The sequence below is a fragment of the Sphaeramia orbicularis genome, chromosome 15 (assembly GCF_902148855.1).
Source record: "Sphaeramia orbicularis chromosome 15, fSphaOr1.1, whole genome shotgun sequence".
Taxonomy (NCBI): Eukaryota; Metazoa; Chordata; class Actinopteri; order Kurtiformes; family Apogonidae; genus Sphaeramia; species Sphaeramia orbicularis.
The window spans coordinates 37,114,284-37,131,463 of record NC_043971.1 but is presented as its reverse complement, the minus strand read 5'-3'; the positions used below and the strand labels follow the sequence as shown (position 1 = coordinate 37,131,463).

Below are 17,180 nucleotides of genomic sequence, written 5' to 3'. Positions count from 1 at the left end.
TGATCCAACTCCATGAGTTTACTGGTGAATCAAAGTTGTAGAAGACGACTGTGTTTCCACAGTAACTACGGAGCCTCTGAATGTCTGAATGGGTCATATCTGATGACTATGAAAAGATGACAAACTGTATTTTACACCAACTATTTACATGCATTGATTGGATTAGTGGATCAACAGGTATCAAACAGTTTAGATCAGTAGATGTTTTTGGCTAATGGTGGAGGTTTGGGTCTTTATGGGTTAAAATAATTCCATTAGAGGTCAAAGTCATGAATATTGCACAACCTAGCAGATGCAATACAAGTACTTTTGCAGATATACTTCTTATGTCAGCTGGAATTGGCTTTCTGAATTGAAGCTGAATTGCTTCACTCATCACGTGATAAATTTAAGGGGAAAGAAGAAGAACAAAGCTCTGCTACACATACACGTGGTTTCAGTTTTTAGACTATTTTGGTGACATGATGATTGTTCAACTTATTGAAATACATCACTATTTGGTGAAGCTATTAACAAGTTATGGACATCTGAAACATGTACTGGACTTGACACTTTTCGTTCAATATGAGAAGCATAAAAACAGTTGGGAAACCACTGGATTAATCCTTAACAATGTTTTGGATTTTAAAGGCTTGTTGTATAATCCATTAAAGTCTACTGAGAAGTAACTAAAGCTATGAGACAAATGCCATGGAGCAGAAAGTATTTAGTGCAAAATACAGTTTACAGTAACACTATTGATATTCTTTGTATTGTTATTTGGAAAGAGGAAGCTTTTGCAAAATACAATGAAACATGAATAAACATCATTCTGGGTCATAGAGGACTGGAAGCATCCTGTTGCACAGACACATACTGTTTTATCTTTGCACACTGTAAAAAAAAAAAAAAATCCTGTTGTTTTTACGAAAAAAAAAAACAACAACTGGCAGCTGTGGTTTCCGGAACAATACTGTAAAAAACATCCAACTGTCAACATATTTGCAGAGTAACATGTAGATTTAACATTTTAAACATGTAGATTTAACATTGGATTTAAATGGTAAATGGACTGCACTTATTTAGCACATTTTCTACACCTTCACGGCGTCCAAAGCACTTTCTAAAGCCACCAGGTCCAACTGGGAGCAATTTAGGGTTCAGTGTCTTCCATGGACACTTTGACATATGGACAGTCAGAGCCAGGATTCGAACCACCAACCCTTTGGTTATTGGATGAGCTGCTCTACCAATCCATTAATTTACAGATTTAAAATGTCAAATGCTATCTATCTATCTATCTATCTATCTATCTATCTATCTATCTATCTATCTATCTATCTATCTATCTATCTATCTATCTATCTATCTATCTATAAAAGCAAATATGCCATTATTTCAACAATCTTGCAATTTAAACAGCACCACATTGTATTTCAATTTACAGTTTCATTTTCTAAAAACAATAGAAATACATCATTTCTACATACAAATCTGGTTTTGTTCACATACTCTTCCTGTAAAAACTCCAGCTATATTTGATTCAATCGTTAACACAATTTTTTTTTTTTTTTAAATAAACAACTTTGCATTGTATTGTCACTTACAGTTTTTTTATGTTGCAATTTTACAACTTTTTGATGTTAATTCTACAGTCTTTTTTTTTTATTTATTTATTTTTTTACAGTGCATGAATAAGGAGGTATATCTAGTTTCCACAGCTCTAGTATGCACACATGTCGTTAATAGGTAATACAGTTTTGCTATCATCTCTTTGAAATTCCAGACATGCTTTGCAAATCCCTGCATTCATTCCCTTTGGTCTCATCTATTATGGAGTTTGGTTTTTATTGAGTGAATGGATGTTGATATTTCTGCACCTGGACTTAATGCAGATGTGAAGGGGGGTATTTGGCGCACATCCAGATTTGAGATTGCACACTTTTTTTTTTTTTTGCATGCATTTTTATTTGCACAGATGGGAGCTGCAGACATCTGCGCCTGAGCAGCAGCAGCAACAACAGCAGCAGCAGGAGGAGGGAGGTGAAGGAAAGTGTTGCTGAAGGGCACCTTGGTGGAATGTTAAAGCGTTTTATTTCTTCACTTTCTCCACCCGTTTTCGCCTCCTTTCTCCTCCTCCCTGCTGCCTCTAAACACCTCCCTTGTCTGGCTTGCGTCGCACTCCCCCCACGTCTGTCACACCAGGCTCCGAGAAATCTGACGTGTTTTTCGCATTTCCTGCACCAGAGAAGGGAAGAGTACTGAGCAGAGCCAGAGGTATGTCCACGGGGAAGTTAGGAGAAACAGCAGCGGTGGGTGGAGGAAACCAGCCTGAGCACTAGGATACCCCCCACCCCCTCTGTCTACCTATCTGTCTACCTATCTACCTACCACCCTCCTCCTCTTCTTCCTCCTCCTCCTCCTCCACCGGCCCCTGCTGCGGTCGTCATCCAAGCCGCCGTCAGAGCGCAGCGGTCCGGCTACAACATCCCCGATGCACCGCGGAGGCTGTGAGCAAGCAGCCGGAGCCTCCCGCCCCTCCGTACCGTGCAATGCAACACAGGCCGGTCCCTCCACCTCCACCGCCACCTCCACGGAGCCCTGTCACGGTTAGCGGACTTATTTAACATCTTCGGAGGTAAAACAAAAACATGACAGAGCGGTTCACATCTGGGGCCTGGGCTCGGAGGGGGTTTTGCTAACTCGCGCTGCTCTTTTTTTTTTTTTTTTTTTTTTTTGTTAGCTCTTCATGTTTCTTCCGCGCGCGTCTAACGGTGGAGGCTCGTGCCAGTCTTTCGGTTGTTTATCTTTCCGTGGGAGATATTTGTAATAGTATTTGACAGGTGTGGACGTTTACAGTTAAAAAAAAAAAAACAAAAACAAAAAAAAAACAAAAAACAATTGCTTCAGAGTGGAGGTGGACCGTAGCTCAGCTCAACTCAGAACCACCGGTTGAAAACACACAAAAACTGGACAAAGAGTTAGGTTTGTTAAAGTTCCTCGAGGCCGAAGGTGTGGTGGTTGTCATAGAGAACACTGCCGTAAAACAGCACCAGGTGTGGGTGTGGGAGGGGGGGGTGTTTGTGTCTTGTAATAATAGCCATGGTGGTCTTCAACGGGCAGCTGAAGATCAAAATCTGCAAGGCGCTGGACCTCAAACCCACGGCTTGGTCCTTGCGTCACGCCGTCGGTCCCAAAACACAGACTTTCCTCCTGGACACGTACATCGCCCTGAACGTGGATGACTCCCGCGTGGGCCAGACGTCCACCAAACAGAAGACCAACAGCCCCGCGTGGAATGATGAGTTCACCACGGAGGTCCACGACGGACGCAGGATCGAGCTGTCAGTGTTCCACGACGCGCCCATTGGATATGATGACTTCGTGGCCAACTGCATCATCCAGTTTGAGGACATCCTGCACAACGGCAGCAAACACTTCGAGGACTGGGTAAGACTGGGACCTGACCCCCCCCCCCCCCCCCCCACACACACACACACACACACTTCCCCCCGTGGATTCATCACTCATATGAAGCCTTAGAATAGAATAGAATAGAATAGAATAGAATAGAATAGAATGCCTTTATTGTCATTATCAGGGCCAGATTAACACTTCATTGTACCCTGGGCAACAATATTCAAGGGCCCCATCATCACAACCCCAGGATCCCTATAATTTGGCAAAATACAGAATAAGTTCCAGGAATATATGTAAGTATACCCCATACTTCAATATCTAACTATCATCAAATGCATTTTGATGTACAAATGTATAAGTGCTCGTAGAACTACAAGTGCACCACTATAGCCTCTTGTCAAGGCCACTCACTTACATATGGTGACATGAAAACAAAACACATTAGCATCAGTATAATCTAAAATTGATCCACTACATTAGAAAGAGAGGGAGTGTCCTCCATTTTCACAAAAAAGAAATAAGAAACCATTTCCAAAGTATCCAGTATTTATTTAAGAACACTTTTTGCCAACACAAATGTATTGAATCGTCAGAAAAAGCCCACAGACAAAACACAAACATAATCTGATAGAATCAGATATGAATTTTAAACAGAAGTCCCCTTGTCACCTCAGAATTCAACAAGAGAGTTAAAGTAAGTGCAATGTAAACATCTTGAAATCTGCTTTCTCTCAACAATAAACATATCTCAACATTTTCATGGAGCTACCACAAGGAAAAAAATAAATATAATGCAGTATAATCTGCTAAAATAAACATTTTGGTCCCAGTTTAACTTTTAAACAGAAAACACATCACAATTCAAAGCATGTCAAGGCAAGGGTTAAACATTTTAATACTAAATACTACATATACTGAATACTATAAACATCTGGAAAACCGACAATTTCAGTAAAGAAATTACCTATTTTAGGTATGTTCTTTAAATTTTCAGCTTTTTTAATGTCCCTCTCCCTTTTTAATTTTCGTTAGGCGCTCCCACTTAGCTGCTTCTCCATGTTTGCAATGTTTTGATTTGCGTACGTCGCGTATGTCGCGTAGTTCTTGACGTCTCACATCCCGCTCAGTGCACGCACGTTGATTTGTGTCACCGCTGATTCGCTTTTTGGACTGACCAATGAGGAGAGGGTCTCAGCTCACGGTCACAGACAGCAGGAGCAGGGTTTCTGTGCAGTGCAATGGCTCCGGGCAGTGGACAGTTTCATTTATAAGCAAAAGATAACCAGATATTTTCGTTATGCCCGAGCTACCCAAGGCTCTTCAGAGGTCGCGGGCCCCTGGGCAATTGCCCAGTTGCCCATATGGTTAATCTGGGCTTGGTCATTATACATATGTACAACGAAATTATAAGAGACAACTCTCTGGTGGTGCTTAGTGCAAAAGTTTAAAGAAGAAAAGAAGTGTAGATACATATACAGTATAAAAACAGGCATGTCATCAACCAAGAAAACAGCAGAGCTAAGTATATATTGCACTTTGACCCTGGCTGAACACTATGGCACAGGTGTCAAACATGTGGCCTGGGGGCCAAATCCGGCCTGCCAAAGGGTCCAATCCGGCCCTTGGGATGAATTTGTGAAATGCAAAAATTACACAAAGATGTTAACAATCCTTATAGTTCAGGTTCCGCATTCAGACCAATGCAATCTCGAGTGGGTCTGCTGAGCTGCATTATGTAATAAATTCCCATTATGTATTATTTTTATTTTCAGGAAAATGTAATGTGCTAAATTAATCTTTAAACTGTGTGGTTAAAGTTCTGATTACATTACCTGTAGCTCCTGTGACTAATTTCTTCTAAATTGCTCTGATATTATATTAACCCTTTCATGCATAGTGGTCACTACAGTGGACAGCTATTCTACATCTGTTCTTTTGTATATTCATTAATGTTGATGTTTTAGTCCATATCAGCCAACACAGTGGACACTTATGCATCACACTATACACTGACATCCATACAGTTATTGTAAATTGCTGTTCTTTATAAACCTAATTTGCAGTGATATGTTAAAGTGTAAAAAATTGCTTGATATGGTTATGTGACTGTAATTAACAGCTTTTTTTTTGACAAAAAGGTGTTTTTTTTTTTTTTTTGCATTTCATCTCCATGAAGTCAGTAATAACTAGTATTAGAGTATGTTAAAATGTGACAAAACATCAGATTAGCTGCATTAAAAATGTTTTCACACAGTAGATCAGTAAATACATGTTTATTTGCTTCAAAAATTAAACGCACGACATCCAGCTGAGTGGATATTTTTGCAACTTCATAAAAAGTAGGTTCAGAATTTTTTTTTTTTTTTTAATTGCATTGTTTTTTTAATGCCTAACGAGGAATAAAAATACTCAGGGAAAAAAATCTTGATTCAAGTTCTCATAATTCATGCATGACAGGGTTCATTTGGATTGTTATTAAATACTGAACCATGTTATTACGTTTTTTTTTAAATAAAAATGTGTCAAGTGCATTTTGTAATAAATTTCTCAAATTTTAATAACTTACTACATAATGCGAAAAAATTTACTATATAATGCGTTGATGTAGTTTATTTCAAAATGCGTCAGTTTATTACATAATGCAGCTTTATTACAAGATGACGTGACATTCTTGTTACATTTTGAACTTTTATTACATAATGGGAATTTATTACATAATGCAGCTCAACAGGGTCAGACCAGTAAAATACTATCATAATAACATAGAAATAATGACAACTCCAAATTTTTATTGTCGTCATGTGGTGTCCGACGTCGTTGTCTGTCGTCGTCGTCCATTACAGAATTTTCAGTTGTCTTCTTAATCCAGAATCAGATCCAAATAATTTCACTAACTTTTGTTGACATCATCATACAGAAGCTGTATACCAAGTTTGAAGTCAATCAGAGCTGTGTAAGATAAAGTGCATCCATAAAGATAGTGCAAAAAAACCCCAAAACCAAATACAATAATAATAGTAACAACAATGACAATAATAATAATAATCTATATTATAAAAGCCAAGTGGCCTCTGTGTGTGTGTGTGTGTCCAGGGATTCACACAAAATCTGAAAAGAGTTGACTGCTGCAGTTTGGTATACTTAGGTATTTTTGGTCAGCGAACAGACTAGCGAAAATGGCAAGTTGATAGGATCAATATTTTGGGAGATATTTGTAATTTTGGAATACAATAGAATTACTATCACATTGCTATGGCCAGAACGCTTTGGCAGTGACTGCTGGACAAATGTGGTACAGTGTGCACAAATACACATCAGCATAAAAACTGTAGAACTGGTCAACACACTCGTAATAACAATAACAATAGTCAGTAATAAAAGTCTAGTCTGTAAAATTTATATTTCAGGTCAAGTAGTCAATTTAGTCACTAATGGATGTAGTTTTTTAATTACATGGAGGGATAATGCATAGAAAACTTTTATATGTTTATGTTTCCTTTTCCTAAACACATTTCTTTACTTCAAAACTACTTGCACCCAAGAAATTGTGTGCAGGTGTGGTGAAAATTGTATAGGTATAAACCATGAGAATAAGAAAATGTGCATTAATCATAATCATCACACTTTACATGTTAATTGAGTGTATAAAGTACATATTTACCCCAGATCCTTCTCTAAGACAGACCTGCAACTCCAGCTACTGAATTAATACCCAGTGTAGGTGTTCTACTCATAAGCTGAGAATAGAATATTTTTACATCTTCACGTGAAATGATTGTGAATATGTGATTTATTCTTGATAAAGTGTATCTGGGACTCAGTATGTCATCATTGCACCAGGTCATAGGGGATTATTGATGTGTATAAACAGGAATAAAAACAAGAATGTGTCTGAAAACAAAATTATTTGAGCTTTATGGGCAACAGTGTATTAAATAGGGTTCAAGGTTCAAGGTATTGTTATTATCCTTGAAGGGCAATTTGTTTTGCAGCCAGCAGAACAATCATCAAGCAGACAACAGACAAAAGACAAAACCAAATGCAATACAAATACAATAAATACAACAATACCGGTATAAATAATTAAATAGTGTCATTAACCAGCCAGATGGCAGATAGAATAAAAGATTTTTTGAACCTATTGGTTCTGCACAGTGGCTGGCTGTACCTTCGACCTGATGGGAGCAATTGGAATTTACCAGATAATGGATGGAGTCAGCAATATTGCATCTATCCTTGTTCAGGGATCTGCTGTTGTACAGGGTAAGAAGATCGCTGAGGGGAGTGCCAGCAATTTTCGTACACACTTTCACAATTCCCTGAAGACAGTTTCCCTGCTGGGCAGAAAGTGACCCATACCAACAGACAAAAGAAAAGGTTAAAATGGATTCATTAAAACAGGAGTAAAACCGGGTGCAACAAAAACAGCTATTTACATAGTCTTAATATATGTTAAGTTAGGGCTATACATTATCTCGTATCGCAGTTTTAGAACCATCTAAATCAATTGGATAAGTTAAACATTGATATTTCATGTCAAGTAGTCATTTAGTGACTAAAGGTTGTAGTTGTTTATTTAATTATATGGAGGAATAATGCAGTAAAAACTTATTTGTACTCCAGTATGAGCTGCATTATGTGTTTACTATGGAAGCCTTTTACTGCCAGAGAAAAAGGTTAAAATTAATGGTTAGGGAGGGTTAGCGTATGTCTGTGTCATATAGGGCCAAACAGTTGCAACAACATACCATAATAAATTATGCGTAGTGGTGTAACAGAAAATGCCCTAGTTTTCAGTACATACTACTTGTTTAGTACAGACTCAAGAAAAAAAAAATCATGTAATCATTTGTATTATTTACAGGGAAAAAAATAAAATACAAAAACCTATTATCATCAGTCATGCTAAAATCTTGACTTGCTTTGTAATATCTGTCAATAAAAATAATAAATGCCATGTGAAATGTACATATACAGCCCTTTGCGAACATCTCATGTTTGTAGAAATGACACTGTGGCGTCTGATCATGATCACTATTTATTTCAACATTTGAAGACCCTGGTGCTACAAGTACTGAAGTCACAAAAAAGTCCGTTAAAAATATTTATAGGGTGGACTTAACTAAACAAATACAGCATGTATATGCTCAACTTGAATTGCCCAAAAATGTGACATCAGTACTTTTAGCACCAGGATCTTCATTTATACTTTATGATTTATCCAACTGATAACGAACATCATGAAATCCTTGTCATGGCCAAGATGGCAGTCTGGCCGACTGCGTGCTGGCCCCTGACCAAACGTAGCTCACCATTTGTCACTTTTCAAAGTGTGAGCTGTGTGGGTGACTTGGAAGGAGGTGCCAAAGATCTCACCGTTCCACCTGACAGCACTGACAGCATAATTCTCCTGCGTTGTTTACACACTGAAGGGATGCTCAGCTGTGATAAAACAAGACATGCTTTTATATGATCTAGTCTGATTTCACTGTTGTTTTAGGTGAAATCTAGACTCAGCGTGTTCAAATATGGCCGTGTATTGGCACTGTGCTTCCTTTAGGTTGATGGCTCAGATAAAGTCATTAAACAACTGTAATATGGTCCATTTAAAGGGGACTGACTTTTGAGAGTAATGGCAACGATCATGCACATATACAGGTGAAAGCCTCACAAATAACATACTGAGATTTACCTGTTTCATATACATCAACCATACCATTCTGACCACTGACAGATGAAGTGGTAATGACATTGAGTATTCTATTACAATGGTTCCTTTCACTGGGTTGGATATATTTATTCATTCAGTCCTTGAAGCTGATGTGTTGGAAGCAGCAAATTGACCAACATAAGGAACTGAGTGACTCTGACCAGGTTCATATTGTAACAGTGATGATTGGGTCAGAGCATCTCCACAACTGCAGGTCTTGTTGGGTGTTCCTGGTCCGTAGTGGTTAGTTCCGACCAAAAATGGACTAAGGAAGGACATCCCAATCTGAGGACCAGTGATCATATGTGGGAGGTGTTGGACAAATAAATGTGATTCTCTAAATGTAATATGCTGGCATACACATGGGCGGCCTACCAAAGTAAAATATATTTGTGATATTGCATGTATTAACAAGGGATGCACCGATACCACTTTTTTCCAGACCGAGTACGAGTACTTACATTTGAGTACTTGCCGATACCGAATACTGATATGCATACTTAATAATCCCATTCCAGTTCCTAGTTCCTTTTGTAAATGTGCTTTATTGTTGTTGTCATTAGTCTGACTGGAAAAAAGTGCTGCTACTGACATTTAATGTGTTGGAATGAGCTTTTCTCAATTAATCCACCAGGGGGCGCCACTCTTAATTAATCACACTGGACAAATACCACGAAGAAGAGTAAAGTTTTTTGAGAAAAAGAAGAAGAAAGTCGGTAATAACAAACATAGAGACGACAGAGGTAACACTAATGTGATAGTAATATTGCAGTGTTTTCGCTAGTAAGGTTTAAAAGCTTAGCTTCAGCAGGTAGAGAAAAGATAAATGAGCGATAAGTTTCATTTTCACTTCCGCTGGCGGTGGTCTGCACCGCAGAATACCCGGTGGTATTCTCTGACTGGGTACGCATCCGCCAGCACCTAGAAAACGTATGGAATGTACGCAGAGGACGGACAGAACGCTGCGTCTGTATCTGTCTGTGTCTTTAACGTTACTTGCAGTCAGTGTTACTTTTATCACCGTCATTTATTTTGAAAAATCCCCACACTCTTCACACTCCCCACACATTATTCCACCGCCACGTACCTGCTGCACTGAACTGTGACTGTCACACGGCCGTAAGTGGTATTCCGATACAAAGTGCATTTGTATCGGATTACTTACAAATACGAGTACACACACTGAGTATCGGAGCCGATGCATCCCTAGTATTAACCCTAACATTCAGCAGATCTTTGCCTCCTTAGTATGTAAATGCATTTGGTCTGTGTAGGTCATTACACACATGGAAACACACAGAATAGATCCCGTTACCTTTGCTGTGCTCTTGATAGATGAACCAGTGACCCACAACAGAGCTACAAAAGACGTGAGAGTGGGTGTGGTTAGGCCACATGCTGCATGCACAGACACACACGAAGAAGCTGGTCATTGTTGTCTGAAGCTGCTGAAGCAGATGGATGGTCGAGTGTATTATTGATGAAGCCGTCAGGTCCATTAGAGACGGAGAGAGAGTGCAAGATGAAAGAGAAGGTCGGGACAGAGAGCAGAAAGTACAGAATATTCCCTCCGGTGGAAGTGTTTCTGTCAAAGCTCAAAGGTTCTGTCATCTCACGTGAGTTTAGAAGGAAAAAGTTGGTTCTCGGCCACTTTGAATCAACATGAAAGCAGGGCTGCAGTTGATAATTCTATTCAGTGTCCATTAATCTGTCGGCTATTTTCTTGATTAATCCCAAAAGACCCAGTGCTACTTGTGTGGTAGTTCCAAAATATTTTTTTTCTCTCTATTCAACTTTTCTTAAGTGACTTTTCACTATTTATTACAATATTATCCACTGTATTTTGCATTTTTTCAGTAAAAATCTTGTATTTTCCTATATTTAATTTTCTGATCATGTAGATTTGTTATATTAGAAACAGAGAAAACTGAAGAACAAGTGACTTTTTTTTAGCAAAGACATCAGTAACTGAACATAAAAACAAATGTTAACTACTGTCACTTATCAAATTCCATGGATTTTACTGGTGAATCAATGTTGTAGAAGATGACAGTGTTTCCATGGCAACTACGGAGCCTCTGAACGTCAAAATGGGTCATATCTGATGACCATGAAAAGATGACATACTGAATTTACACCGATTATTTACATGTATTGACAGTTCGGTCAGTGGTGGATGTTTGGGTCTTTATGGGTTAATTGTCTGGTCCATAAAATGTCAGAAGGGGGTGAAAAATGCTGATCAGTGTTTCCCTAAGCCCATTATGTTGTCATAAAATGTGTTGTCTGGTCCCAAACCCCTAAGATATTCAGTTGACAGTCATAGAAGATGAAGGAAACCAGGAAAAAATCTGTATTTAAGAAGCTGGAATCAGAATTTTGACCTTTTTTCCTCAAAGAAAAAAGAAAAGATATTCAGACAGATTATCAAATATCATAATTATAGTTATTAATTTAGTAGTTAGTTATTTGTTTCAGTTCTAGATGAGATATGAAAAAGACTTATAATTGTTTCTTACTCTTTTATGTAGAAGGGATGGAAACACCAACTACAACTACACACATCAAATGTAACAATAGCATATTGATTGAATGATAAGAGATTATTGGTGTTCCTTCCACCTAATCTAACTGTTTTACTGTACACAGCGCATGTATTCAGTTACTTCCTTTAGCGCTTTATGATAAACAGGTTTCAACTCTAATTGTATTATATTGTTTCAAAGGAGTAAAAGATGTTTGATTACCAGAAAGCAATGACAATGTAAGCTACTGGGCGGAACAGAGGCTGAATGGACTTCTGCATTGGCACAGGTTGTTAAAGACTGATTGACTGATTTAATATTTTAGACAGAAGATATTCATTAAAGTCTGGGAAATAGATGGCAGTGTCCATTGTTTTGTTAATACATCCCACCCTTTGGTCACTATTGGGTCAATTGTGGTTAGATTTTGTCTACATCCTACCAACTTTGGTCATCCTGTAACTTTCCATCTTATGTCATTATGAGTTTTAGATTTGTTTGTTTGACTATAATGTATAAAATGCTGAGGATTTAATTGCTATTCAGTCCTGTACATAATTGTACAAGCGCAGTGTCAGCTTTTGAGCCCAGAAGGAGATAAAAAAAGACAACAGAATGAAAGATTACATTAAAGAGATGAAGAAATATAAAGGAATGCATGAGAAACATCACTGGAAGTAGCCTCTATTTCTTCTTTTCATCCTCTACCCTTGTCCTCTTACTGGTACGATGTAATGTTTTTAACCCCAGAATCAACAAATTAAAATGGTTTTAAAAAGTATAGATTTGTCCTAAGAGACACTTATTTTTGTCTTTATTCAGTTCAGGGTGTAAATGTTAATGTCAATGTTACTGTTAAAGATGATGTGTTCTGTCAGAATGCTTTTTTGGACAATATGAGCTAAAACACTGTTTTTAGTTTTTTCTTTCAGCGTGATGAAGAGTCCCTTTGAACCAAACCAGATTGTAAAGCAGTTCTTCTGAATGTAACATCTGATTTATTTGTCATTTTTGGACTGTGGTTAAGTTGCAGATTTGTGTCTGGGAGGTTCCCATACAAAAGCATTTTATTTTTTATTCCTCCGAAGATGAGATTTAAAGAAATATGTCATCTGTTTTAGATGATAGTGATCCCATTTCTTAAGGAGAACACACGGTTATTATTTTTACTGCATTGCAAAATAATTACACTGAGAGTGAGGGCAGATAGCTGAAGTTTTAATAGTAAAAACGTATATGAATGAATGAATATGCAACAAAACAAACAAAATAATCCTACCTTATACTGTGTTTCCATTACATGGTACCGGCTCGACTTGATTTTACCTGTGTACCAGATACTATTCCTGGAGGGAGTATCCATTACAGGATAATACTGACTTTAGATTACCTGGTTGTTGTTGCAACGCTGCGCGTAACTTCTGTGACATCTGCCCAGATAGTTGCTGATAAACTCACTCGTGTGTTGCCCAGTCAAGCTCCGCTGGATCTTTTCATTGGCCACTAAGGACAGAAATGTCTGTACCTCCTCAACCGACCACGGTATCGTTTTGCGGGCTGTCATCATGGATTAGCTTACCGCTATATTTACTGTAAACTTCTAAATCAGTTTTTTTTAAAATGGTGGGCTGCACATAGATGACGCAATAATGCAGTGACAAATCTCTGACCAATCAGTGGTCTGCAGTGTTTACACGTGACATTTAAGTATCTCTTCCCCCGTTTTGGAACCTCGGCCAAGCAGGTATCATAAAACTAGTACCGGGTACCAGATTCCAGGTTCTTTTATGTAATGGAAATGCAAAAAGGCCAAGTTGAGTCAAGTCAATTCGAGCTGGTATCACATACTGGAAACGCGGCATTAGTGCCTAGAAATAAAGCAAATTTCAATAAAACATGAAAACAACATAGAATGACTTAATTTGCATATTTGAAAAGGAATGGGAGGAAGTGTAAACTTATTTAAACTAGGGATGTAAATAATTAATCAACTATCGATTAGTTGTCGATGCAGGACACAGGTATGTCCTGCATAATGTCCTGCTGTCACCCCGGTGGACATGAGGAAAATTGGGGGGGCAAATTAAAGTTTGCGAAGCTTCAGGAGGTGGAGAAAAGATACATGAGCAAAAAGTTTCACTTTCACATCTGCGGGGCCACGGACTGCACCGCCCCGTACCCCATAGTATTATAAGTAGGACGGAAAGTCACGGGTGCACGCGCACGGTTACCAACCAACATCCCCCAGCGCGCGTGCGGCCGAGTAACCCCCCCACCAACAAAATGCACGCGCGTACCCCCCCATTACACACCGTCACACCAACAGATGAATTCCACAGGAAACAGTGACTGTATCCAATGGTTCAATAAATCAATCATTAAGGAATATGACATGCTTTTTTCATGAAGTATATAAACAATATTTAGCTTTTATTCTTATAGACCGTACTGTAAGAGAAATTCAGATTCTCAGGAAAATCGGTGCTTATCAATTAATCGTTAATCGATCGTGTCAATTAATGATTAATAGATTAATCGATAATTTGCATACCTAATTTAAACCCAACCTTTCTCCACACATTACTCCTCTGCCGCGTACCTGCTGTACTTAACTGTGAACATCACACTGCCGTAAAATGGTATTGGTGTGTTTGAATTGGAGCACTGTTACGAGTATGAGCAGAACTACCTGATACTGGTATCGGCATTGGTGCATCTCTAATCGACATGTATAGTATTGCATTGACATATACAGTAATAAATAAATAAATGAGTGCAAACATCCTTGAAGATAACACAAAATTAATGAGCAAGAAAATAAAGTGAGCAAAAACAGCAACGAAAATCAGAACATAACAACAAACTAACCGACAAACAAAAACCACAGTAAACATCTGTTAGTACTCAGACACCTTCTAAAACTTCACTTTAAAGCACAATTTCTCTTACTTTCATGTGACGCAATAGAACCAACGCGTTTAACACCACACTTATTATTAAACCCACTGTGCTGAAAAACATGCGAAATAACAGCAAACTGATTGATCACAGGACATGGAATATATTTCTTCTTAAATCAAAAGATTATTTGTAGTTTCTTTCTTGAAAATACACACAAGGACATATTTGTCTGCAGATGCTTGCAGTAAGTATTTGACATATTTTTGTTGACATTTTATACATTAATGCATTCGTCAATAAAATCACTGTCTTAATCAATAAGTGCATTTTTGTTGCCTTTCATCCCCTCATATTTCTTTAAGCACACAAACTAACTCTGTTCTAAGTCCAAATGACACAAAGAATCTAACAGTTGCCCATACAAAAGTGTTATTATTTCAGCATTTAGTGCTGTAGAGGTATTTCATCCCCTTCCAAGTGCTTTTCTCATGATGCAAAATGTGTCTTTGAGCTAAAATTCTTGCGGTTGCATTGATTTTATCTTATAAATTGGAAAGTGCTCCATAACTGCAGAAAGCACAAGAGGCAAGATATCTGCTGGATATCAGTTAACAGGCGTGTGAACTGAAACTTGAGCTACATGTTGGGACAAGTTGGTACCTAGTATTAAAAAAAATTAAATGTGTAAAATGTCACTGTTCTTCTGCAAGCCTGTACAAGGCCACGTTCAGCAAAAATCATACTCACCGAGCCAGTCACTGTTACTGGTGGTAACACACCCAAAATCATAGCTCTGTAATGTTCTCACTCTCTCACACACAATCAACATCATCATCATCACACCGAATCCATGAAATTTGAGCTCATTATTAAAGCAGGCGTGAACAATGTGCAGAGAAATGAAAATGGCTGTGTAATGGATTGTCAGAAAGCTCCAGTGGGCTTGGAGTTGACATGTTGAAATGACAGGACACGGTTTGTTTTTGGTTTTAGTGTCTGCCTTTTATTGAAATGCAAAGAAGTAGATGTTGACAACGAGACAAGCAGCAAAACGTGAAAAGACCATAGATACACCTGGCAGGATCTGAAGTAGAAGTGTTTATATGTCTGCAGTAAGTGCACTCCAATGTGCTTAATCAGTGAGAGACACATACTGATATTGTCATATGAAGAGCTGGGATCATTTTTTTTTAGTTGTCTGGTCTTGGTATTCTCATTCATTCTTAGTCTATTGCAGTCCGCCATATTTTGGCAAAAGTTTGTGGGAAAGCTGTCTAGCCCTTTTATCTTGTCATACAGTAGAAGTGAGGCCCAAGTCATGTGTTTGCACCTAAACATTTGGCACTTGGCTCAAGGCAGTAAGAAACCTGCACTCACAATAGACATTCTGGTTAATAAAAGCAGGCAAAGCATAGGTCTCAGTTATTTTATAAAGGGTGGCTCCGTTGTACTTAGTTTCCCCAGGATCCCATTTCATTGAACCGACATGTGCAACTCCAAGGAACTGACACTGACGCGCCTAAATGGGATGCGTCCATCCCAGTGGTGACCTTACAGTATATTATTATTAATAACATACTTATATTACATGCATATTATATTATAATGTTGTGAAGGAGAGGTAACACAGGTCTTTTCTTCCTGCAGCTGTCAAACTCCACAACAGAAAGTGCTTCAAATAATTCTGTCTGTGCATTAAAATGTGCAATCAACCATACAATAAACCATATCCCTAGCCAACCTGTGGCATGATCAGCATGTGCACAGCTGTAAATAGTGTATATACCTTTTTTGATTTGATTTATCTTATCTTATTTTATAACATAATAAGCTACTTATTATTATTATTATTATTATTATTATTATTATTATTATTATTATTATTAGTATTATTATTATTACTACTTTGCCACTTGTTTGTACTAGTACTTTCCAATGTGCAATTGCAATTTTTCACTTGCTTTTTATAGCTACTAGCAGCATTGTACCCGTGGTGCCATTGTACGATAGCATGAGAGGCTAAAACACCCTCCTGTTTTGCAACAGTGGCATTGTACTCAAACGCTCTCCCATGCTGTAACATCGATTGGACAACGTGCATTATATAGTAGGATTGTGTTCCTATTTTCTTGTGGTATTTCTTGTCTGTACTGTGTATTCACTGTTTTACAGCTATTGGAACCTCAATTTTTTGAGGGCGCTGCCCAGTTCTATCTAATCTAATCTAATGTGATCTAATCTAATCTAGTCTAATGGTTAGAGACAAGTCATTTTTGATCCTGTTAGAATTATGCATCATCTACACATGATGTTTGCCAATTTAAAAGATAATTTTACATGTCACAGTTGTTGTAAAACTGTTGAACTATTGGAACAATGCACAAATAGAAAAAACTACTCACCTGAAAGTTGCAGCAGTTACGTCTCTCTGTGTCTCCATGATCTGTTCAGAGCTGTTGAAGATGTCTCTGCAGCTTCAGCATGACCACACTTAGTGATTTTCTCCTCTTTGCATACTTTTTCAATTTGCTTTCCAAGAATGGGGTGAAATATGCTAATGTTGGCATTTCTGACATGTGATGACATGCAAAATACATTTTTTGTCTCTGACCATTGACCATTATTCATATCTTTTCATGTGTTTT

The 17,180-nt window shown here is 38.0% G+C and overlaps 1 protein-coding gene across 1 annotated transcript in view; it reads left to right on the top strand.

Moving 5' to 3' along the window:
* Positions 1-1,921: 1,921 nt before the first annotated feature.
* LOC115434115 (protein kinase C epsilon type-like) overlaps positions 1,922-17,180 on the top strand; it is a 168,258-nt gene continuing 152,999 nt past the window's right edge. The window contains exon 1 of the mRNA XM_030155812.1: positions 1,922-3,429. Within this exon, the coding sequence (XP_030011672.1) occupies positions 3,082-3,429 (348 nt within the window). The 5' untranslated portion in view covers positions 1,922-3,081. The remainder of the gene's footprint in view (positions 3,430-17,180) is intronic.